This window comes from Pantherophis guttatus, chromosome 1, assembly GCF_059756535.1.
Source record: "Pantherophis guttatus breed Tessera chromosome 1, ASM5975653v1, whole genome shotgun sequence".
Lineage (NCBI taxonomy): Eukaryota > Metazoa > Chordata > Lepidosauria > Squamata > Colubridae > Pantherophis > Pantherophis guttatus.
In genome coordinates this window covers 235,018,240-235,042,348 of record NC_142063.1, presented here as the reverse complement: position 1 = coordinate 235,042,348, position 24,109 = coordinate 235,018,240, and the positions used below count along the sequence as shown (strand labels likewise).

The 24,109-nt window shown below is 39.7% G+C and overlaps 1 protein-coding gene across 1 annotated transcript in view; it reads right to left on the bottom strand.

Moving 5' to 3' along the window:
* NT5E (5'-nucleotidase ecto) overlaps window positions 1–20,576 on the bottom strand; it is a 37,315-nt gene extending 16,739 nt beyond the window's left edge. The window contains exons 1-3 of the mRNA XM_034408932.3: window positions 19,941–20,576; window positions 14,455–14,677; window positions 7,772–7,960 (exon numbers count right to left, since the gene is read on the bottom strand). Of these exons, the coding sequence (XP_034264823.2) occupies window positions 7,772–7,960; window positions 14,455–14,677; window positions 19,941–20,330 (802 nt within the window). The 5' untranslated portion in view covers window positions 20,331–20,576. The remainder of the gene's footprint in view (window positions 1–7,771; window positions 7,961–14,454; window positions 14,678–19,940) is intronic.
* Between the last annotated feature and the right edge of the window lie 3,533 nt (window positions 20,577–24,109).

The window sequence follows — 24,109 nt, the reverse complement described above, 5'->3', positions numbered from 1 at the left end:
CAACTTGTTCCGCCATAAGCATTTGAAATTGGTCTTTCAGAAGTTTTATTACACCACGTATTCTTTCATCTGTTGGGTTTTTGATAAGTAACTGTTCTTTATTCTTTATTTCTATTTCCAATTCAGATCTTTTCTTTTGTTGATTCAATTTGTGTTTAGAGTTCATGTAAATGAGCATCCCTCTCATATAAGCTTTGCTCGCATCCCACATAATTTCAATTGGGGTACCTTTATTCAAGTTTATTTCAAAAAATTCTTTCAAATGCTTTTTAAGTTCTTTTATATTTTTTTTTCATATCTGAACAAGTTCTCATTCACTCTCCAAGAACGTCGCTCGTTCTTGGCCATCTCAATTTCTATCCATACTGGGCTATGGTCGGACAAGGTTCTTGGAAGAATCTTTGTTCTTTTTGTCTTAACAAGTAAATCATCTGACAACAAAATAAAGTCAATTCTAGAGAAGGATCTATGTCTGTCGGAAAAAAAAGTGTAATCCAGTTCTTTTGGGTTATGTATTCTCCAAATATCTTTTAGTTCCAAATCTTCTTTCATATCAAAAAAGGTCTGTGGTAGTCTAATTCTGGATTTCGCCAAACTCTTTTTATCTAATTTAGAGTCAATTACTCCATTCCAGTCTCCCATTATTAAAATAGATCTATAGTCCCATTGCAATATTTTAGTATGTAACATTTTATAAAAATAGTCCTGTTGTTGGTTGGGAGCATAAATTCCAATCAAAAGAATTTGGCCATTCACTGTAAGCAATTCAATTGCTATAAACCTACCATCTTCATCTGCTTCTATAATTTTAGCTGTTAGTCTTTTATTTACATAGATAACCACACCATTCTTTTTTTGCGAAGTTGAAGATATAAAATGTGTGCCTAGTTTGGAATTTATCAAGTATTTTTGGTCTTGAGTTGTGATATGAGTTTCTTGTAAACAAATTATATCATTATTAAATTGTCTCAGATATAAAAATAACTTCTTCCTTTTCTGTACCGAATTCAACCCATTCACATTCCAAGATAAACACTTAATCGTCATCTTTATCTTTATGGAGCGACGAGCAGAATGACCGAATATCTTCCGAAATCTTCGGTCTCGCTCCCCCCATGGCTCCCATCTCTTGTGTGGTACTCTTAGTTCCCTTTTTGTCTTGTCTTTCCTGTTGTTGTTGCTTTTCTTTAAGTTGCTTAGATTTTGCACGAGTTATGCGCTGATCCTTGACCTCAACCATCCGAGCCGGGTCCAAAATTGGAGAAGATTCCAACAGAGGCTCATCCAAGAAACCTCCTTCTGCACCCTGCGTTTGCTCTAACACCACCTGATTTGACTGTTCTTGCGGTTCTTGTTGAAGTTGCTTCTTGTCACTCTCCTTAATCTCCAGAACTGTAGATGTACGTGGAGATGGTGTTCTTTCTTTAAAAATAGTAGTGTAAAAATGCTCCGCCTTCTCCACTGTATTCAAACGATGTCTTTCTCCCTTGTATTTCAGAATTATGCCAGTTGGGGCGTCCCAACGAAATGGTATCTCTTGTTTTTGCAATTCTTTTACAAGAAAGCCAAAATCTTTTCTGGCTTTCAGCATTTTAGGTGGTAGCTCCTTGTAAACTCCAATTTGTGCGCCCCCCACTTGCACAGAAGTAAGAAAAGATTTTTGCAGGATGTCATTTCTTATTGCTCTATCCGTGAAATATATGACAACATCTCTAGGCAATTGTCTTTGTCTGGCCACCCAAGAATTCACTCTGTAAATTTTGTCTATCTTGTGAAAAACCACATCAGGATTAATTTTTAAAATCATTGCCAGAGCTTCAGAACAAATCTGTCTCAAATCCTGTCTGTCATCCTCTCGGATTCCTCGTAACCTTATGGCAAATTCCATTGCACGGAACTGCATCATAACAATCTCGTTTTCAACTCTCTGCATTTTGTCATCAACATCAGCAATTTTATAATCATTGTCTTTCATCTTAACATTGACTTCTGATTTAAATTCTTCCACTTTAGAGTCAACTTTAATAATAAATTCTCCAAGGCCAGACGCCACCTCTGATATTTTTTTAGTCACCTTGCCATAATCCTGTTTCACCATATCTTTGATTTCATTCATTTCCTGCATAATTTCCTGTTGAGATTTTTGAAATTTATCATCTATTTCCTGTTGGGATTTTTGAAATTTATCATCCAAAACTTTAGAAATAAATTCTTTTAAATGTTCAATATCAAAGTCTGTTTTTTGAGTCTGTTTCTGCTGAGCAGGGGGAAGCTGCGTTTCCTTTCCTTCCTGCTTCTTTGAAGCCATCCTGCCACGTAGGCTAGTTTTTCTGAAAAGGGGGGTTCTTTTTCCTTTTCCACCTCCACAGAGACTTCTAAAAAAAGTCCCCCAGGTTTAATCAAATAGAGACTGAAGTAAAACAAAGTCAAATTATAAAAAAAGGGAATATTTCTTTAAATAGAGCAACTTTGTAGCAACTTTGTAACTTTGTAGCAAAGCAGGATGACTTCACAAATCCACTTTCACTAGCTCGTTAACTCAAATGCTGGGCGCCATGTTTTTTCAAATCACTTTCACTCACTCGCTTTTTCTCTTGAATTAAAAAGTCAACAAAGCACCAATACTTGCGATTTTCAAGTTTCTGGATTCAAGTTAGTATTTCCGCTGCTTGTTAAGGTTGGTTCCTTTCACTTTAAACGTTTGCTGCAGCCGGCTTGTTCTGCTGAAAGCAGAAACGTCCCACGCCGCCCGGAGTTTCAGCAGGTTGGGAGGGAGCCGCGCCTGTTTCCTCCCCAGAAACAATTCCCTGGGGGGTTACAGGGGCTCAACCTGTACCCTGCTGTCTCTTCTCCTTCAATCTTCAAGATTTTGGAGTTTTCGAGCCGCTCCTCAATCGCGGGGCGGCTCTACAGGCGGCGGGGCTGGCGGTCTTTTAAAAAACACCGCCGTCGCCGAGGTTCGCAAACCGGAAGTCCGGTCCTCGCACTTTTGACCGGTCCTCGCACTTATGACCATCCTCACATTTATGCCTGTTGCGGCATTCTTAACAACCGTGTCAGTCATTTCACCACTACTTCTCTTCACCACGGTGACAAGATAGGGCGCAAAACATAAAATGTGAGGACAGTCGTAAGTTCAAGGACTGGTCAAAAGTGCGAGGACCGGTCAAAAATAACTTTTTCAGCATTCTGACTAGTCCATAAGCACATAGGGACTACTCAGAGGGCTGAAAAAAGTCATTTCTGACTGGTCCTCGCATTTTTGACCGGTCCTCACACTTATGACCATCCTCACATTTATGCCTGTTGCGCATTCTTAACAACTGTGTCAGTCATTTCATCACTACTTCTCTTCACCACGGTGACAAGATAGGGCGCAAAACGTAAAATGTGAGGACAGTTGTAAGTTCAAGGACTGGTCAAAAGTGCGAGGACTGGTCAAAAATAACTTTTTCAGCCCTCTGAGTAGTCCATTTACTACCGGTTCTGTGGGTAATGTGACTGGGTGGGCGTGACCAACTTTTTTTTTAACTTTTACTTTTAAAAGCATTTTTTCTTTAAGAGATTGCAGAAAACAATGCTTTTAGAAGCTTCTGACAATCAGGCAAATCTGCTGGGATTGCCAAAAGCTTTTAAAGGGATTTTTTTTCCTACAACCTCCTCGGCTGAGGAGGTTGCAGGAAAACATGCTTTTAGAAGCTTCTGCCGATCACTCAAATCTGCTGGGATCATCAGAAGCTTTTAAGGGGATTTTTTTTCCTACAACCTCTTCAAAAAATCCCTTTAAAAACCTCTGACGATCTAAGCTGAGTTGCCTGATCCTCAGAAGCTTCTAAGAGCATTTTTTTTCTGCAACCTCTTCAAGCTTCTGCCTTTTCAAGGCAAAAAAGGGCGAGGGGGGGGCACACATGTGTCGCAGTGAGATATTCCACAGCTCAAACCTCCCCCCACCAGAAACCTTGGAAGGTTTCCTGTCTCTAAACAAACAACTCCTGAAAATTGAGTGGCAGCGGCAGGAAAGTCTCGCCCAGCAAGGAAACAGACTTGATTTCGGAGGAAACACAGCTCGGTTTAAGGTTAAGGCAGGGCAGGGCAGAGGGGCTGAGATGGCGATAGGGGGTGCGGGTGGGCAGCCTTTCCAACAAGCAAAGTGAATGTGGGGGGGAGCCGGATTCACTTAAGTTAACAACCATGTGAATCACATCTCCTTGCCTAGCCTAACACAACACACGCATACATATCCAAGAGACCCTCTCCCCAGGCAAGAGAGACCCAACCCTGACAGAGCCAAGACAGGCAGGGAAGCCAGCAGCACAAACGTTTGGGCAACTCATCCTTTTTTTGGGAGGGGGGGGATCTTTGCAAAGAAAAGGAACGCAGATAAGGCAGGTTTAAAGACCACTCCGCTGCAAAGCCAGGAGCATCCCCTAGAAGTCCCAGTCATCTGAGATCCTGGCCCCCCACCCCAAACAAGCCAATCCACAGGCTCAGATTCCCACCCATTCCCCCTCTCCCCCGAGCCACGCAAAACGTGCGTCAAGCATCAGAATCCCCAACTCGCGCCTGTTTTGCAAAAGCCCAGTTGGATAGGAAGCCCCTCCCCCCCACGCCCACACTCCCCACTCCCTCCGCCGGTTCCCTGGCGGCGTAGGTGCAGCAGCCCTGGCTGGGGAAAGGAGGTGCCGGCCGTGAGGCCGCTTTGCAAAGACGCACCTGTGCTGCGCGGCGCCTCCTGCGCTCTCACCTGTTGGATCTGCCCGGATGCCATCGCCGCTGTCGCTGCTGCAGCCATCAGATCCCATCCAGCGCCAGTGGGGAACCACGTGGCAGCCCACGTGGATCCCAGGCAGCGGAACTCAGGCTAGGGAAGTGGTGAGCAATTGTGGCTCTTTTACAACCTGTGGCCTTCAACTCCCAGAATTCCTGAGATAGCCAAGCTGTCTCAGGAATTCTGGAAGTTGAAGTCCACAGGTTGTAAAAGAGCCACAATTGTCTACCCCTGGCTAGGGTAGGCTGGCGCCGCGCGGGTGGGAGGCGGGGCAGGGCGAGGGGCGGGCGAGCCAGCAATTTAACAAACGGTTCAGTGTGCTGCGAGGCCAATAAAATTACAAAAAAACATCGAACCGTTTGTTAAATTGCTGGCTCGCCCGCCCCTCGCCCACCACTATATATTGGCAATAAATAGTGGTGCGGAGGGGCGGGGCAAGGGGCGGGGCGAGCCAGCAATTTAACAAACGGTTCAGCCAAACCGCGTAGAACCGGCAGAATCCCACCACTGGGAACAGAACAGAACAGAACAGAATTCTTCATTTAGCCAAGTGTGGTAGGACACATGAGGAATTTGTCTCAGGTGCAGAAACTCTCAGTGTACATGTACCTTGTACATGCAAACTGGGCCCAGTATTATGTATATACACAAAAATGAGAAATCACAGCTGCCAGTTCATTAGCTGCCATTGGCCTTTAACGTACCTTACACCACACCTGCATTTAACTGGACATCAACTGTTTTATTGCATTTTCTAAAGGTGCTAGGTTATTTTCAGACTGAAGATTAAATCAACAAATATTTCAGCCTGAAATATTTATCCAACCTGAAAGAGTTACCCAAACATTGATGAGTGTCCTGAAAAAACCTCTTACTACATTTTTTTTTTTTAAAAAAAAATCCCTTCCTAGTCAGCCAGCCAACCGCTTCCTGTCATGAATGCTTCTTTCTGCCTCCTGGCACAAACATTCCTATTTGCCACCAAACTACACTCTTCAACAGCTCCCAAAGGCATTTATGAATAGCAGCCAAAAAACTCAAGGAGTAAATGGTGCAGTTACTTAGCTATCACGTGTCTTTCAAAAAAGAAAATCCAACTCAGATTACTGAAATAGGTTCTAGAATATACTCAGATGAAGCTGCCTGCATTAATGGACACAGGTTTCTGTGTGACAAAAAATAAGTGGACATTTTAGTATAGCTCGGTTTTCTAGAAAACGCAGCCATTCCGGAGTATATAAATAATGTGTTTCAAATTGAGAGAAACCAGAGGCCAGGCTAAACAATGGAGAGAGAGCCAAGAAAAACCACAAGGAAGGGACTATTCCACAAGCCAAATTTGCAAAACAAGACATTAGCGGCTTCGTGTGTGTATTATAGCTGCCCATCTTAAAAACAATTCCAGAAGGCTTACAGCCAATAAAATAGCATAAAACAGCATGAAACCAGTAAAAATAAAACTAGAAATAGAACAAAATGGCGTCCGTCCACATTTTCATCCCACACTCACCCTGCCCTAACTTCCACACTTGATGGAACAGCAGGGTCTTAAAATGCATTCTGGGAAGAATAAAGGGAGGGGGCCTGTCAGATTGCAGAAGGAGTAGGTCGTTCCAAAGGACAGGGGCAGCAATGGAAAGAGCTTGCTTCTGAGAGCCCACAAGATGGGGATAAGGGACCTGGAGTGTGCTCACTTTATCCACTCTGGACATTACAAGGGAGCATGTCGAAAAATACATTTTTCCCCCTTTCATCTTCCTGAGAAATATCATACTTAAAAGATCATTATGAATCAAGCTGTGGAGAGTTCTGACAACTTTAAAAATACAGGTTAGTCCTTTACATATGACCACAATTGGGACCAGAACTTCCCTCACTTCCATCATTAAGTGAGTTGTGCCTAACTTTATACCTTTTTTTGCCATGGTCATTAAAGGGATCATGCAGTTGTTAAGCAACTTGTCAAAAGCCCCCTAGGAAGGTCACGAACAGCAATCACATGACCCCAGGGCACTACAACAATACATGCTAGTCAGAGGTGAGTTTCAGCAGGTTCTGACCAGTTCTGGCGAACCGGTAGCAGAAATTGTGAGTAGTTCAGAGAAGCAGTAGTAAAAATTCTGACTGGCCCCACCCCCATCTATTCTCTGCCTCCCGAGCCCCAGCTGATTGGGAGGAAATGAAGATTTTACAGTATCCTTCCCTTGCCACACCCACCAAGCCACACCCACAGAACCGATAGTAAAAAAAATGTTGAAACCCACCACTGATGCTGGTTGCTAACACCCAGACTTCAATCATGTTGCTGCAGTGATTCTGCAACAGGTGTGTGGGGAGTGTTCATAAATCACATTTTTGGGCACCATTATAATAACTTTGAACAGCCATGAAACAAATGGTCACAAGTCAAGGACTACCTGTAAGCCGTTCTCCTTCAGAACCCTTAAACATTTCAGATGCAGGAAACTTTGCTACACTCGCTGAGCATAACTATTAAGGGGTATAAAGTTGTGGCGGGGAGAAAAAAACAGGAGAAAATTGACAAATATATTCTAGAACAGACATAAATACAAGAAAAAAAATTAAGGGAAGAGAAAAATGGTTCATTTAAGCAAAGGATATTAGACCATGTTTCAGCATTTTGATATATCCTTCAGCAAACAAAATCAATGAATTTCCTGAGACCATATTGAAGCTCTGATGCCTAACAAACTGAAAAGCAAACTATACATCAAGCTGTATTTATAAAATATGCCATTACTGATGTCATGACTTTTCTTTTTATACTACTCAAACCAATGGGAAGGAGAGATTCATACAAGATTTAGTAATAAGTTCACTTGTCCAAACTATTCTATTTATACGAGCAAGTAATATTTATACAAATCATGTGAATACATGCTGACTTCGTTAGATGGATCAGAGTGTGAGGAATTACAATAGTTGGCACTCTAATTGCAAAGTTATATAAAAATCCTTATTTTTTGTGAAGGAATAACATACCTGTATAAAGAAATGTATTTGTATGTCCCCCAACGACAACATCTATGCCTTTAACTTTCTGAGCAATGCGTCGGTCCTCCTTAAAACCAGAGTGACCAAGTGCAATGATTTTGTTGACACCCAATGTAATAAGTTTGTTTGCGTGTTTCTGCAATTCTTCAACTTCATCTCGAAACTCTAAATATGGTCCTGAAAATCCAGAAGAGGAAATGCATATTGTTATTGCATTGTTTACTCAGAAAGCATGTTTTACCAATGAAAATCCCAATTCTAGCAATAAAATCTTCATTTTTAAAGAAGTTCCTTTCAGAGTAAACATCACATCTTGGAACTGTTTTGTTAATTTAGAGTAGAGTGTCTCAGATGTTTAATATATTTGAATGTCCTCCATAGTTAAAACTATAGCATTTAATGTCTTCACATATGTCAATGGCCACCCACGTTAAAAGAGAACTAGGTACATTCCTATAGAATCAGACTTTCAATGCCTGTTAGTCTTCATGGGTATTTACCCCCTCTAGGTTTGAAGGCAGCCAATCTTAAAACTAGCAGAAAGGAACAGTGCTATGGGTGGTAAGTGGGACTGATTGTTTCTTTGGGTGTTAACAATTGTTTGGTAAGGCTGTTGGTTTTAATCTTGCAAACCACCCAGAATCATTTGCGTGAGATGGGCAGCTGTATAAATTATATAAATAAAACAAGTAAGTGAAATCTAATGCTAGATATGAGATCTAATGTTCGCATGTTTTATCTGTGAGCATTCATATATGATTGACCTTTTTGCAAAACAACATCATGAGCTGGTGGAGAGTCCCGTGGCAAGGGTCTTAAAAGGGAGGAGGGTATGTGCTCTCCTAAAAAATGATTGGTTTTGTCTTTGTATATTGCAACTGTTTAGCTTAAACCTGATTTTGTAAAAGCCAGCAGCCAAGTATTTTCACATAAGGTGATGCCATTACTAATATTTAAATTATATGGGAAAATGGGAAATTAATGTCTGTGTGTTTTTTTGAAAATACCGGCTTTAAATGAATCTGTAGTACATCACATATACCTCCTTAATGGAACAAATGTGGTGAAGAATATGATGGCTTGCAAAAAAAATGTCTCTAGATTAGAGGTCCTAACTTGCATTTAATGAAGATGGTCACATTTTATAAAGTAGAATTGGTGGATCACATGCAGGGAAATGCAGGTGTAGGTTTAATTATGATTGAAAGGGTTAAACTATGTGTCAGGAAGTTTATTGTCATTGTAATTATTTTATGAAAACAGCAGATTAAGGGTTTGTATCAAATTATCTGACAGCAGAGACCTGTATGTATCCAACTTTTGGGAATTATTTAACATTCTTCACCTTCGGAAATCATGAAATGTAGCAACATGTTCTACCCTGTCATATTAACGATATTGGAACAAAGCAGAATGACATTAGAAAAAATTTACAACATTATGGAGGAAAATCCATCAAGCGATTCTTTCTCTAACCTGTGACTTGAGAACAGCCCTATTGGATCAGGCCAAAGCTCATCTCAGAGAAGCATTCTCTGTCACCATAGTGGTCATATATAGTGGCCACCATGTCCCTGAAACTGTCCTTGGAAATGAGATAGCTCATTCGCTGCTTATGCTTCAGATTTCTCTGTGTCACAAATGCTCAGGAGGAAAAAAAAAGTAAAATTTTAAAAAACCAAACTTCTGAGTAATGCTGTGAGACGCAATGTGTATTTTTTGATGTTTTGCTAGCTTTTGTAAGACATCTCATATCTTTATAAATTGTCCATATTCAGTAGAACAAGGAAAATACCTGGGAAGAGGGACAAATGAGGACATGATGCAAACGACATGAGTTACATAGCTTTATCAGGCATTGTGACACAAGTACAAAATGTGTGATGACATCATGATTCACACATTATCATTCTAATGTCACTTTGTCTAGTTACAGATGTATCTGAGTTAAGGGCGTTCAAAACCTTTCCAATGACATAAGAATTGTAGGAATTTCTGGCATTATATTTAATGTGATTTTTTTTAAATAATAATTTTAAAAGTACGGATCAACTATAATTGGAAAAATCCTATTCTGTACTCCAACATACACATTTACATACACACTTCTGTACTCCAACATACATACTTTTCTATAGTGGAAACTTTAAGAAAATTGAGATTTGAGTAAGGTAACATTAAAAAAATCCAACTGTGTGGAGGCAGATTGTTTAGAATGCCTGGATAGATAGTATTTATTTTTCCTACTTAGTATCCCTTTCTATTAGTCAACAAATAATTGTGATACTGCTGGTTTTAAAATGAGAAGCTTTAATTGACCTTAAAGATTAAGTAACTATGATTTTAAATGTTATCAAACATGCAGACATATGTATTGTAAAATATATATCATTTAAGAATACAGATGTAGAAGACCCTGATTCTTGGAGAAAACTAAATCAATTGAAAAAGAGGCCAATCAAAAGATGAGTTGGTTAGACATAAGCATTAATGACACAAGCATGAGCTCACAAGAACTCAAAGAACTGAATGACAGATCATCCTGAGGAAATGATGTCCATCAGATCACTGAAAGCTGGAAATTGCCAGGCAACACATATTCAGTGCTATGATTGGTTTTAAAATCGCTTAAAATCATCAAGTGTAACTGCTACTTTTAAAATTGGAAAATGTGTTTCATCACTCAACCTGAAAAATACAAAGTAATATTTATGTATTCAGGTGACAGCTCCCTTATACAGGTAGTCCTCGACTTACAACCACAATTGAGCCCAAATTTCCTCTTGTTAAGTGAGATGTTTGTTAAATGAGTTTGGCCCCATTTTACGATCTTACTTGCCACAGTTGTTAAGTGACTCACTGCAACTGATAAGTTAGTTACCTGGTTGTTAAGCGAATCTGGCTTCCCTGTTGACTTTGCTTGTCAGAAGGTCACAAAAGGTGATCACATGACCCTGGGACACTGCAACTGTCATAAATATGAACCAGATGCCAAGTATCTGAATTTTGATCATGACCATGGGGATGCTGCAATGGTCGTAAGTGTGGAATACGATCATAAGTCAAAGTTGTAACTTTGAACGGTCACTAAATAAACTGTTGTAAGTCGAGGACTATCTCTACAATGTTCACTTTCTCTACTTCTTTAAATGCTACCTTCAAAGCAAAGGAACTAGAAACAAGATTGAAAATGTTGCCTCTTATAATTTCTAGTACTATATTTATTTAATATAATTGTTATCCCTACCCCAACAATTTATGTTTGAAATGATGTTCCAGCATTGGGAAAGCAATAGTTTCCAACCATTCATACTGTTGATATTTGAACCAAGACCATTTAGTCAACTTTCTCATATAAAACAAAGCATTTCATTTGAGCTGTCAGTAAACACCAGCCTGATGTTTTTAATTTGTAATCATAGACCATGTTGTACATTTGGGATTCTTTAAAATATCTTGGGCTGCCTGAACAAAATGAGCTCATGCTCTTTCTATTCTTTGAGAAAAACAAGACAAGATGTATTTTATTTCAACAAGTGAGTGAATCAGGAGATCCCAATCTACACCAAGGATTTTAGTTAGGGCCCTGGGAATTATTTGATTATATTAATTCTTAGCTAAGTGATTAATATTTGTGAATATCCCTGTCAGATCAATGTGAGGGAAATTCCAGTGAATAAGAATTAAGATTTCACATGCCAATCTGAAAGAAGTACTTGCAGTACTGGAAGAAGAAAAAAATATAGATTTTATGAAGATGATTGCTTAGATCTAAAGTTATTTACATATTTATTTAAAAGATTTATACAGCTGCTCATCTTCTAACCAACTCTGAGTGGCTCTCAAAATGATGTCTTGTGCAAACTGAAAACCCATTTTATTTGTAAAATGGGCTCCTGTCAAATTCTTCAACTTTTTTACTCTTTTTTAGCTCTTCACTCCCAAATGTCCTCATGCTGGGTCTGTTGATCTTCAGAATTAGTGTTTGGGGAAGAAGCATGAATCTGTAATGCGGTGGAATATACAAACCCATATGACACACACACACCCAGTGCATAAGCAGAGTCTGGTTGGATCCCTGTGAATCTCACTCACTATGTAGTTCTTTTGACAATAGCAGTGCTTCACAAAGTCCTGTTCAAATTAACCTGCTACTGCTTATCTACAGTCCGAGGATAGATTTAGGACAGGGGACGTGGCATCCCTATAGAAAATCTATGGATATTCAAATCGATGTCTGCAAAATGCTACACTTATAGAATTGTACGTTTCGATCTCTTCATAAGATCTGAAATCCTGCTTTTTCTGTTTCTAATCATGTTGAAACACACCCACGTATTTGGAGATGCATGAAATAGCTTTACAATCCCAGAAAAACAGCTTGATGAGGACTTGACAATGGACAAGGCATGCAGATTGACAGATATGGGAAAAAGTGGAAGTCAAGAGAAGGAAGAACGGATTGGAGTATTCTGAAAGGATGAAAAGCTGGAATATGGAGGAGTACAGATCTCTAAAACATTTTGCTGTGCGTTCCATTTGTTCAATGAAATATTCATAAAATAGAGTTCATTCTCTATTGTATATCATCACAGTTATTTTATGAAAATATAGGATTAAGGATTGTTATTAGATTATCTGACAGCAGAGGATTCTATTTTGGGGAATTGTCGTAGGAGACAACAGTTTGTATTTCTGAAGATTTTGCTCATCGTGTTTCGTGCCACAGAGACTGCTTGCCAGAACTTAATTTGCAGCCTTTTGGCTGGGAGCTCAGGCTTTGCAATTATCGCAAGGAACTGATAAGGTCTGTTACTGCAGTTAACTCTTTGAAGGACTATTGCCTGGACTTTTTGGTGGGTGAATGCAATTAATTCACAAGAGGTAAATAAAGAGGGGTTTTTTTGTGACAAGGCATTTGTTTCTTGTTTCTGCTAAGGCTGGGTCAGAACAGGAATGATTTAACATTCTTCACAGTCAGAAATCATGAAATGTAACAACAGATTCTGCCCTGTCATATTAATGCAGAGGTCTTCAAACTTGGCAGCTTTAAGACTTGTGGACTTCAGCTCCCAGAATTCTATGCCGGCTGGAGAATTCTGGGAGTTGAGAATTCTGGGAGTTGAAGTCCACAGGTCTTAAAGCTGCCAAGTTTGAAGACCTCTGTATTAATGATATTGAAACAAAGCAGAACGACACTAGAAGAAACATCCAACATTATGGAGGAAAATCCATCAAGCGATTCTTTCTCTAACCTATGATAAATCTTGAGAGCAGCCCTGTTGAATCAGGCCTAAGCCCATCTCAGAGAAGCATTCTTTTCCCTCACAGTGGTCATTTATGGTGGCCCCATCATCACACAGGGGAGACCCATGTCCTTGAAACTGGTATGTGGAAATATGCTGCCTCAACCCAGATTTATATAGAATATTGACAGGTCATGAATTTATCCAATCTCTTCTAAAGCCATCCAAGTTAGTGTCTATTGTAACGAATTCCAGAGGTTTCTTGTCTCCTGTGGGAGCAACTGCCTGTTCTTGTTTATAATAAATCTCCTTCAAAACAGCCATGGTCTTAGTGTTTAGAAAAAGGAGAAAAACTCCCTGTCCTTTTTTCCATGCCATGCAAACGTTTATACACTTCAAACATCACTACCTTCAATAGTATTTTTTCCTCAAGCTAAAGAGTCTAGCTTTTTCTTCTAGGAAAGGTGTTTAAGCCCTTAATTATTTTCATAACTCTCTTCTGTATCTTTTTGTCAAAAACATTTTGAAAATCCCCAAATACATTATCATTGGGTTAGCTGCTCTATGTCCATGTATCTACCTACTAAGTTCTCAATAAATTCTAAATGGTTGGTGACTCAGTCTTTATGTTTGTGGAATCCATGCTGATTTTCCTTTAGGAGCGTTTGTTTCTCTACATGCCCCATTTTTATTAGACTATTGCTCCTATCAGTTTGCCAGAATAGACATTAAGCTGACTATATTCTCCTGAATATTTACAAAATTAAAATGTTTTTTTCTTATAATACATATATCATCATAGTATTATTTTTACTTTTAATGTTAATACAATCTCTTATATGCCTAGCTGAACTCATGGGAAAGTTGGTATCATGTAGGAAAATAAGCGTACCAAGAGGATTGTGCTGAAGAATATTTTTGTGTGCCATAAAATCTTAGAATAACAACTACTAAAATGATGAAATCTGTGATTTCTAAATATATAAAAATGCATTTGAGAAAGGGTCAAACTGCAAATATTCTGAAAATTATGGTTCAACTTGCATGGTCTCTTCCAGTCTTTAGACCAACTCATTCCTTCAACAATTTTTCATTCCTCTAGATGAGCTTTTCCTAAAGTTGCTTCACTTCATCCTATCATCAGCCTCTTCCCAATCTTCAATAAATCACTAATTCTGTTAACCTCAATTCATGTTATAGTCACATAAAAGAGAACAGAAACTATATCAGATTTATATTCTGTATAAAACTCAGCACCTAGTTGGCAGTTAACTTTTTTCTCTTACAACTGTGAAAGACAATGCAATCCCAATTTCATGCTAGAAAAGAAATAAAATATGATGGGAATGATGCAATCACTATTACATCTAGTTATATAATTATTGTATCTAAGTAATTTTAGATATAAACATGAAAAATGTGTACCTGGATTTGAAAGAACAGGTGTTTCCTTTGTAGTATAGCCAATAATTCCCACTTTTTCTGTACCAACATTTATTATTTTATAAGGAAGGATGTACCCTGAGATATTACTTGCTACTGGCTCTTTTGGTTTAATATTTGCACTCAGTATAGGAAAATTTACATGTTTAAGGAGGGGATCCAATAATCCATCCAAACCATTATCAAATTCATGATTTCCTAGAGCCTAGAGAGAAAATAAAAATCAAAAAAGGGAAAATACAATTAATTAGAATTAATAATTATGACATATAAATATGTACATATTAATCATATTACTTTCTTTCAGATAAACAATGTTATACAGTTTGCAAAAGAGGAAGAAATAGTAAGCACAGAAGAAACAAACATTTCTAAAACATATAAATCAGCTCTATCATATCACTAATAAGTTAAATCCAAATTTTATCTCTACAAAGACTTTCCTATCTATTTCAATGAATACCAACAAGCCCACACAGTTTTCTATTTTTCTGATTGTAAAAATTAGAACAGCACAATTATGTGCTTATGTGAATTATATTTTTCATGTAAAACCAAGGAGTAACTACATTTATTAATCAAAATAAGTTTTCAAAACTTCTAATGATTTAGCAGACTTTGCTAGTTCTTTCTTTCTTTTTTCCTCTGACCAATCTACTGATTCTATTAAAATAAAATAAAGATAACAGAGTAATGTCTTAGTCAAGAAACTTGGAGCCCTCTCACTATTGATATTTAAATGAAAACTTCTAACAATTCAGAATACAAGAGAATACTAGGAAAATAAAGTAAACATTAATTCTTGTTTTTCCCTATTTCAGAGATCAAGTATGCAAAAATAGCATTTAAATTGTTCCAGTTTAGGGCCCCCTTTATCAGTTTTCTATTAGTTGAATATGCTCTTGTTCAAAGGTCATTACTATTTTTCATAATTGGGCCATAAATGGAATATAATGTAATAACATTGTAATATTCTATTTCTACTTCAAATCAATTTGCTTGGAAATTTTTCCAGGCAAGAATCAAAGACTGTAAATCAAGTATTCCAACATGGCTGCGAGTTATCATCCCATTATATCTGGAAGGGACCAGGCTGAAGAAACCTGCAATGAAGTGTTTTCCTCAATCCTAATCCAACCGTCAAAGCTCATGATTTTAAATTGGATAATTTTATCCAGGCCTTTTTATTTGCTCCTTATGACCGCATGGACAATTTCAGAAAAGGCAACATCAATTGACCAGCTGTTCAACTACAAAAGTGGTCAAAAAATGGTTTAGCCATCCTCATCATACAAACCCACATGAGTATTTTATCCATGTCATAGGGTTTCTTTCCCCCTTTGAGCCAGGTCTGGATAATATTTGGAAATATATTGATTAGATAAGTCCTTAATTAGATATTATCAATTTCTATGCAAGGGCCTTCTCCGTGGTGGCTCCCTCCCTCTGGAACATTATCCCTCTGGAAATTAGACTGGCCTCCACTCTAACACTCTTCCCGAAGGCCCTGAAGACGAATGTCTGCCAGCGGGCCTGGATAATAACCCAAAGCAAGATGGAGCCCATTAAATAGCTGATGTGAATGTGCGTTGTCACTGGGTTGGAGGGCTGGAGGCGTTTATTATTTTATTGTCATCTTTTATTATTTTTATTGCTTTTATTATTATGTTTTTATGTCCTGTAAGTCGCTTTGAGTCGCCATGTGCGAGTAGGCGGCAATATACATTTTATAAATAAATAAACAGTTTTCCGTACAGGTAGTCCTCGACTTACAAAGTTCATTTAATGACCATTCAAATTTACAACATCCCTGAAAAAACTGATTTATGACCATTTTTCACACTTATGACGATTGCAAAATCCACCTGGTCATTTGATCAAAATTCAGATGCTTGGCAACTGGCTCATATTTATGATAGTTGCAGCGTCCCGGGGTCATGTGATCAACTTTTACGACCTTCTGACAAGCAAGGTCAATGGGGAAGCCAGATTCACTTTAACAACCATGTTACTAACTTAACAATTGCAGTGATTCACTTAACAACTGTGGCAAGTTCATAAGGTCATAAAATGGGGCAAAAGCCACGTAACAAATGCCTCATGTAGCAATGTAAACTTTAGGCTCAGTTGTGGTCGTAAGTCGAGGACCACCTGTAATTTCCCAGAATGTAAGCTGTTCTGTAAATCTATCTTTCAGTCACTCACTGTAAAAGAGACTATTGGAACCTGGCTGCATAAACCAAGCGATGCGGACGACAATGTGTACTATCAGCTAAAGCAGCATTTGTTACTTATGATATTGGCAGACCACTCATTCTTTAGCCTTGTCTGGCTGCAGAAAATTGCCATAGAAGCAAATGGTGTATCACAACTTCTCCTTGCCCTGTAGCCTTTCCAAAGAGCAGGGTTGGCGCCAACATTTGGCCCTACATAGCTTGTGGCCCGGTTATTTGATGGACTCTCCCAATTTCATCTACCCCGCCCACCAGACTAGGAAGGCATGGCATGTTGCAGGTCCTAACTATCAAGGAAGCACAGCCGGTGCGACCTAGGAAAAGGGCAGCAGCTGTGGCGCCTCTCTCTTGTTGAAACCTCACTCTCCCAGAGATAAGATTGGTCCCCGTCTTGTTTCGTTTCTACAAAGCCTTGGAGACATGGTTTTTCTCGGCAGCTTGAAGTCCTCCTTCAGGGCCACATTCTGCTTTGCTGCCATGGGATGGGGGAATTTAAATGATGGAACTTTAACTGTGTTTAATGCTGTAAGCTGCCTGGAATCACTGTGTATGAGGTGGCTGGTTATATACATTTGTTTAATAAATAATATCGTGTTTCCCTGAAAATAAGACCTTATGTCTTATATATTTTTTTTTAACCCTGAAATAAGTGATTGGCCTTATTGCCATGCGCTCAAAAGCCCGATTGGGCTTATAATCAGGGGATGTCTTATTTGAGGGGAAACAGGGTAATAAGGTTGGACTTTGGCGGGGCTAATGTGGGCACATACATATAAAATCTGAGTTATCCTTTGAGAAAGAAATTAAGCACAATGTTTTTGACTCCTCATGACATTTCCTTTCACTGCATTCACTATTTGGACCACCCTCTCAATTCATAAAACATGTATACAGCTTTGTATTACACTCCCTCATGAAGTGTTAAGAGTTACGAAGCTAACAAGATAGATGACAAAAGATCTGCAGCTCTGCATGACCATGAGACAATTACAGAATAATACAGTTGGAAGGGACCTTGGAGGTCTTCTAGTCCAACCTTGTGCTCAGGCAAGAAACTCTATACCATTTCAGACAAATGGTTGTACTAATATTGGAAATATTAATTTCCAATATTGGAAATATTAATATCAATATTGGATATATCAATATATCAATATTGGAAATATTTTTTCCATTTGCCTCATCTTCAATGAAAATCTCTTCGGCACCAATTCCTAGAAAAACCTTGCCTGAATTACCTGGAGCAAGCAAAATATGTATGAATTGAGCATTGTTATTCTGAAACAAGAGTCATCCCTCTAAACACATTATCACATCACAGTGCTTTCCTAGCAGACCAATTAATGGCAAAAGAACATTTCTGTCCTTTGCGCGGAGCTTTCTTGTAAAAACAAATTTGTGGAGGATGAAAGGGGAAAATCAGTGAATGTAAACCAGATTTAAGTCACATTTAAACCATATACCAGATTTGGCACACCTTGAATTGCTTTTCAGCTGTACAGTAATTCATGACCCAGCTTTGAGAACGAACTGAATTACCCTCAAAGGAGTATATTGAAAAAGTAAAGATAAAGTCATAGAATATCTTCTCTTTTTCAACAGAGCAAGATCTCCTTTTTTTCTGAATTCACAAAATATGAAAATTAGGATTGATTTTTTTAAAAAAATGATAATATTTGAAAACGCTATCAGAAGGCAGGACGAGAAGCAATGGATGGAAACCAATCAAGAAAAGAAGCAACCTAGAACTAAGGAGAAATTTTCTGGCAGTTAGAACAATTCATCAGTGGAACAACTTGCGCCCAGAAGTTGTGGGTGCTCCAACACTGGAAGTTTTAAAGAAAAGATTGGACAATCATTTGTCTGAAATGAGCAGGGGGTTGCACTTGAAGACCTCCAAGGTCCCTTCCAACTCTGTTTTTCTGTTAAACTGAATTTGGCATCGGCATATTTAACTATCCCTAAAACTAAAACACTACTGGATCTCTCTATTCATTAGAACCATGCATTTCCTCTTCAATTTTTAAGTAATTGGATAACAATTTCCTGTAATTCTTTTTTATCAACATGTCCCATTTCATAGTAGCTCCTGCTCACTCTCATACTTAAAACAAAAACCCTCCTCTAATAACTCACATAACTTAAAACAAAAACCATTCTCTAATAACCAAATTCAGGGGCAACAATGGAAGGCTATGAAAGTTCAAGATCTCAGGGCTAATATTTGCAGAGTTGGTTGCCAAACAAGTGAATGGAAAATCTAATTAGTGGGAAATGAAGAAGCCTCTTTCCAGCAGCCAAGAAACCAATCAGTTCAGATGAATCCTGAATTCTCTGTGCATGAATAAAATGCCAAAACTGGGATGCTTTTCTCTTTCTTTCTTTCTTTCTTTCTTTCTTTCTTTCTTTTTCTTTTTCTTTCTTTCTTCTTCTTTTCTCTCTGCCCCCCTCTCTCTTTCTATAAATAAATATTAAATTTATATGCCACCAGCTCACAATCAAGCGACTCTGGGCAGCCTACCATATCAATTGTTTGGCAAGATCTACCCTTACCGGCTGATGTTGATACAGCTAAAAACAAGCGAAGGGTGCAATGATCCTGTTTAGGACAAGCTGGAACTTTCAGGCCTGCCCTGCAAAATCAACAAACTGCATCCTGAATTCTGTCATCACGCGAGTTTGCAAGCCTGTTCCAAACTTGATACATTCGTTCCTGGAGTAAGGAACCTCCTCGCTCGGTCAGCGGGCAGCACCCGGAGGAGAAGGAGGGAGGAGGAGGAGGAGGAGGAGAAGAAGGAGAAGGAGGAGGAGGAGGAGAAGAAGGAGAAGGAGGAGGAGGAGGAGGAGAAGGAGAAGAAAAAGGAGAAGGAGGACGAGGAGAAGAAGGAGAAGGAGGATGAGGAGGAGAAGAAGGAGAAGGAGGGAGGAGGAAGAGGAGGAGAAGAAAAAGGAGGAGAAGGAGGAGGAGGGAGGAGGAGGAGAAGAAAAAGGAGAAGGAGGAGAAGAAGGAGAAGGACGAGGAGAAGAAGAAGGAGGAGGAGGAGGAGGAGGAGGAGGAGGAGGAGGAGGAGGAGAAGAAGAAGAAGAAGAAGAAGAAGAAGAAGAAGAAGAAGAAGAAGAAGAAGAAGAAGAAGAAGAAGAAGAAGAAGAATTTCTTTTCACCTTCCCACTGTCCCCACTTCCCCCCCCCCCCCTCTCTCTGTCTCTCTCGCCCATCCCGCCCCGCCAGCTCACCATCGCGTCGTAGCGCAGGCTGTTCATGAACTGCACCACTTCGCGCCCTTTGAAGTAGCTGAACCAGATGGTGCCCTGGTACTGATCCCCGGCGTCCAGGAGCAACACGTTGCGATGCGTGGCGCGGATCTCCCGGATCTTGGTGGCCCTGCGCGCGACGCCCCCGTAGCAATCCTGCCCGGTGCATTTGCCCGAGTCTCGGCTCGTTTGCTCTACGCGGGCGTGGGCGTCATTGGTATGCAGAATGGTGAGGTCGAAAGAGCCGGCGGCAACCGAAAGCGCGGCGCAAAACCAGACGGCTCCGATGAGGAGCCGCCGCCGCCGCCGCATCGGCGAAGGGGCGCTTCGAGGGCAACCCTGAGCCCCGCGCCCTCGCCTCGGTGTCTGCATGGCGCAACTTGCGTGCCTGTCCTCCTCCCTCGCCGGCGCCACACAAGCTTTTTTAGGCACAAGGGAAGGAGATCGGAGGAGGAGTTTGACCGGCGGTGTCCCAGCGCCGTCTCGTCAGCGAGCGCAGACTGGTATCTGGCTGGGTCTCTTTACTCTTCCTTCCTCGTTCTTACTCAGCTTTACTCTGGGATGACTCTTAAAAGGCAGTTCGAATCCGGTGCCCACGTTGGGAGGAGGGATATTAGTGCTTAACGATGTGAGCCTCAGCCCTGGTTTCATCGGTGAAAGTGAACACCTTCCAGGCATAAAACGAGACTTTCTTAATTTACTCGTCCAGGCTGTTCTTCGGCCAAGCTTTTCATCTGAAAAGTTCCATCAGTTCCAATAGTTTAGCACCCACTGGATTCTAAGGTGCCAAGAACTCGGAGACCTTCCATTCAAAGAAAAGTACATTAGGTTGTTGGTTTTACAGTAATCCTGCCAGATCGATACAAAATAATTTCAAAATCGGCCCTTTCTCCAGCCAGTGGCAGTTGACTCCTATAAGGTGACCAGACGTCCCGCTTTTGGCGGGACAGTCCCGCTTTTGAGCAATTTGTCCCGCGTCCCGCGGCGTTTCAAAAAAGTCCCGATTTTTCTTGAGCCCCAGCTGATGGCTAGAAGAAAAAAAAACTGTTGAAACTCTTGCCCGGGGCTTCAAAGGGCCGCCCTACAGGCAATCAGTGTAAAGCAGTTTTTTTCCCCCTAGCTAAGCTTCAGAAACGAAACCGAAACCAGGGTCTTTGGTGCAGCATGACAAAATGAGGCAGAGAGAGATTTATTTTTATTTTTATTTTTCCTCCCCAAAAAAGGTAGGTGAAAAACTGCAAACAATGGGAAATTTAGGAGGAGAGTTCAAGATTTTAAAACACAAAGGAAAAAAAGCTGTATTTAACTAGGGAATTGTAATAATTGAGATACTATTAATTGTATATTGTGTTGAAAGCAGAAATGGTTAAGTTGTGGTTCGGAGGAATATATGGGAGAAATTATTTAGTTTATTATTATTGGTAAATATAATTAATTGATTTGTAAGAAATTGGATTGCATGGAAATAATTGGAATATTCATGTTCATATTGATTAATATACAAAAAAGATAGTTTTATAACTAATTGATTTATATTAAAATGTTGAATTTGTATTAAACAACTGTATTACATAATTACATAATTAAACAATGTGAGGATGGATATAAAAATAGATGACAATGGGAAGGGGTATAATATAGAATAGAAGGGAAAAATTGAATTTGATTAAGATTAGAGATGAGGATGAAGGGTAATATTGGTTTTTTTAAAAAATAGATGAGGAATAAATATGGCAAAAAGGAAATATAGAAATTGTAAATTTAATTGAAATGACTAAACGCTGTTTAAATTTGTGAACCAGCCAAATATTCTGTTCAAAGAAAATTTATTGTATGTTTGTATGTGTGTTTCTAATTATTGCTATTTATTCATATTTGTTCTCTTTTATTCTTTAAAGTTTAACAATTCATTCTTTATCTTAATATCTTTATATTTGCTTGGGGTTGGCTTTCTTCCCTTTCATCTTTTTTATTGTACAGCAATCTTTCTCCTCAAACCTACCACCTCTCTCTTTTCTTTCCTTCTTACTTTCTCTTCCCCCCACCCTCTTTTTCTCCTCCCTGCTTCCTCTTTCTTTCTCCTCTTCCTCCCTCTCTTACCCTCACTCCTACTCTAATTTCCATTCCTTCATCCCTCTCTATTGCTGTAATCCTTTTGTGCATATGGACTACTCAGAGGGCTGAAAAAGTTATTTTTGACTCGTCCTCACACTTTTGACCAGTCCTCGAACTTACGACTGTCCTCACATTTTACATTTTTGCCCTATCTTGTCACCTTGTTGAAGAGAAGCAGTTGTGAAATGAGTGACATGGTTGTTAAGAATGCTGCACGGGCATAAATGTGAGGATGGTCATAAGTGTGAGGACCAGTCAAAAGTGTGAGGACCTGTCAGAAATGACTTTTCAGCCCTCTGAGTAGTCCCTATAGACATAGCCATGGCCACCCGGTCACATGACCAGCTAGCCACGCCCACCCAGTCACATGACCAGCTAGCCACACCCACAAAATAAGCCACGCCCACAATGTCCCTCTTTACCAATGTTAAAATCTGGTCACCTTATCCTATTAGCAAACAGGGTTTCTGCTAAGCCTGTGGTTTTCTAAAGGATTGTGGATGAAGGGATTTCCACAATTTGAAACATCTGGTGACCTTTTCAGAAGAGAATCATTGGAACCTACTTTATTGAAAGTTCTTGTGGCACATTTTTAAATCTATTACAAACCAAAGTGACACTTGTTCCTCTATCCTTCACTCTTCCATATGAAACCCTAGAAAATAAAACACTGAATTATGAGCTGTGCTGGCCTCCCTTTAAGCATATTCTGTTGAACTAAATGAGATGTGATCACAAGCATGCCTCCACCACAAAGCTTTGATAAACTACACCTGTTTTTTTCCCCAGCACTGGGATGCAATTGGGTAATTACACTTTAGGAATTTGACTTGGCATAGGTCATTATTGTTCTTAATGCTTTAATCCAGAGTGCCCATGCCTGATTTGGCAAAGGGGGAAAAAATCACAATATGTCACGTGCACTGGTGGGTTGCTACCACTTCGCCCTGGATCGGGCAAACTGGTAGTGGTGGCGGCGGGAGGCTCCACTCACTCCCCTGGACGTCTCTGCGCATGCGCAGAAGCGTCACGCGCCCACGAGCGAACCGGTAGCGAATGAAATTGAAACCTACTACTGGTCACATGATGCCGCCATGATGATGAGAGTTTGACACTCCTGCTTTAATCTGTTTTATATTTTAATATAAATAATATTTTAACATGATTGTATGTGTTGCTTTAACTTTTGATTGGGAGCTGTCCAGAGTTGGTTAGAAGATGGGCGGCTACACACATCTTTTAAATATATTAACTGACTAGGCCTGATGGGTGGATCACTCAAAAATTATTATTACTTAAAATCTGTTGTGATTCTCTTAAATAAGCTAATAATACTGGTTTGCACAAAGGTGAAATATAGGTCACAATTCAGTTTAGAGATTGTGAAACCAGAAAGTATTAGCCTTTTATATCAAGAATGTGTAAATTAGCTTTTGGGTGGCATGCTGAGAAAGTCTGTGGTCAGAAATAAGTACCATGTTTTCCCGAAAATAAGAGTAGGCGGCAATATACATTTTATAAATAAATAAACAGTTTTCTGTACAGATAGTCCTTGACTTACAACAGTTCATTTAATGACCATTCAAAATTACAACATCCCTGAAAAAAGTGACTTATGACCATTTTTCACAAATGTGTACTATCAGCTAAAGCAGCATTTGTTACTTATGATATTGGCAGACCACTCATTCTTTATCCTTGTCTGGCTGCAGAAAATCGCCATAGAAGCAAATGGTGTATCACAACTTCTCCTTGCCCTGTAGCCTTTCCAAAGAGCAGGGTTGGCACCAACATTTGGCCCTACATAGCTTGTGGCCCGGTTATTTGATGGACTCTCCCAATTTCATCTACCCCGCCCACCAGACTAGGAAGGCATGGCATGTTGCAGGTCCTAACTATCAAGGAAGCACAGCCGGTGCAACCTAGGAAAAGGGCAGCAGCTGTGGCACCTCTCTCTTGTTGGAACCTCACTCTCCCAGAGAAAAGATTGGTCCCCGTCTTGTTTCGTTTCCACAAAGCCTTGGAGACATGGTTTT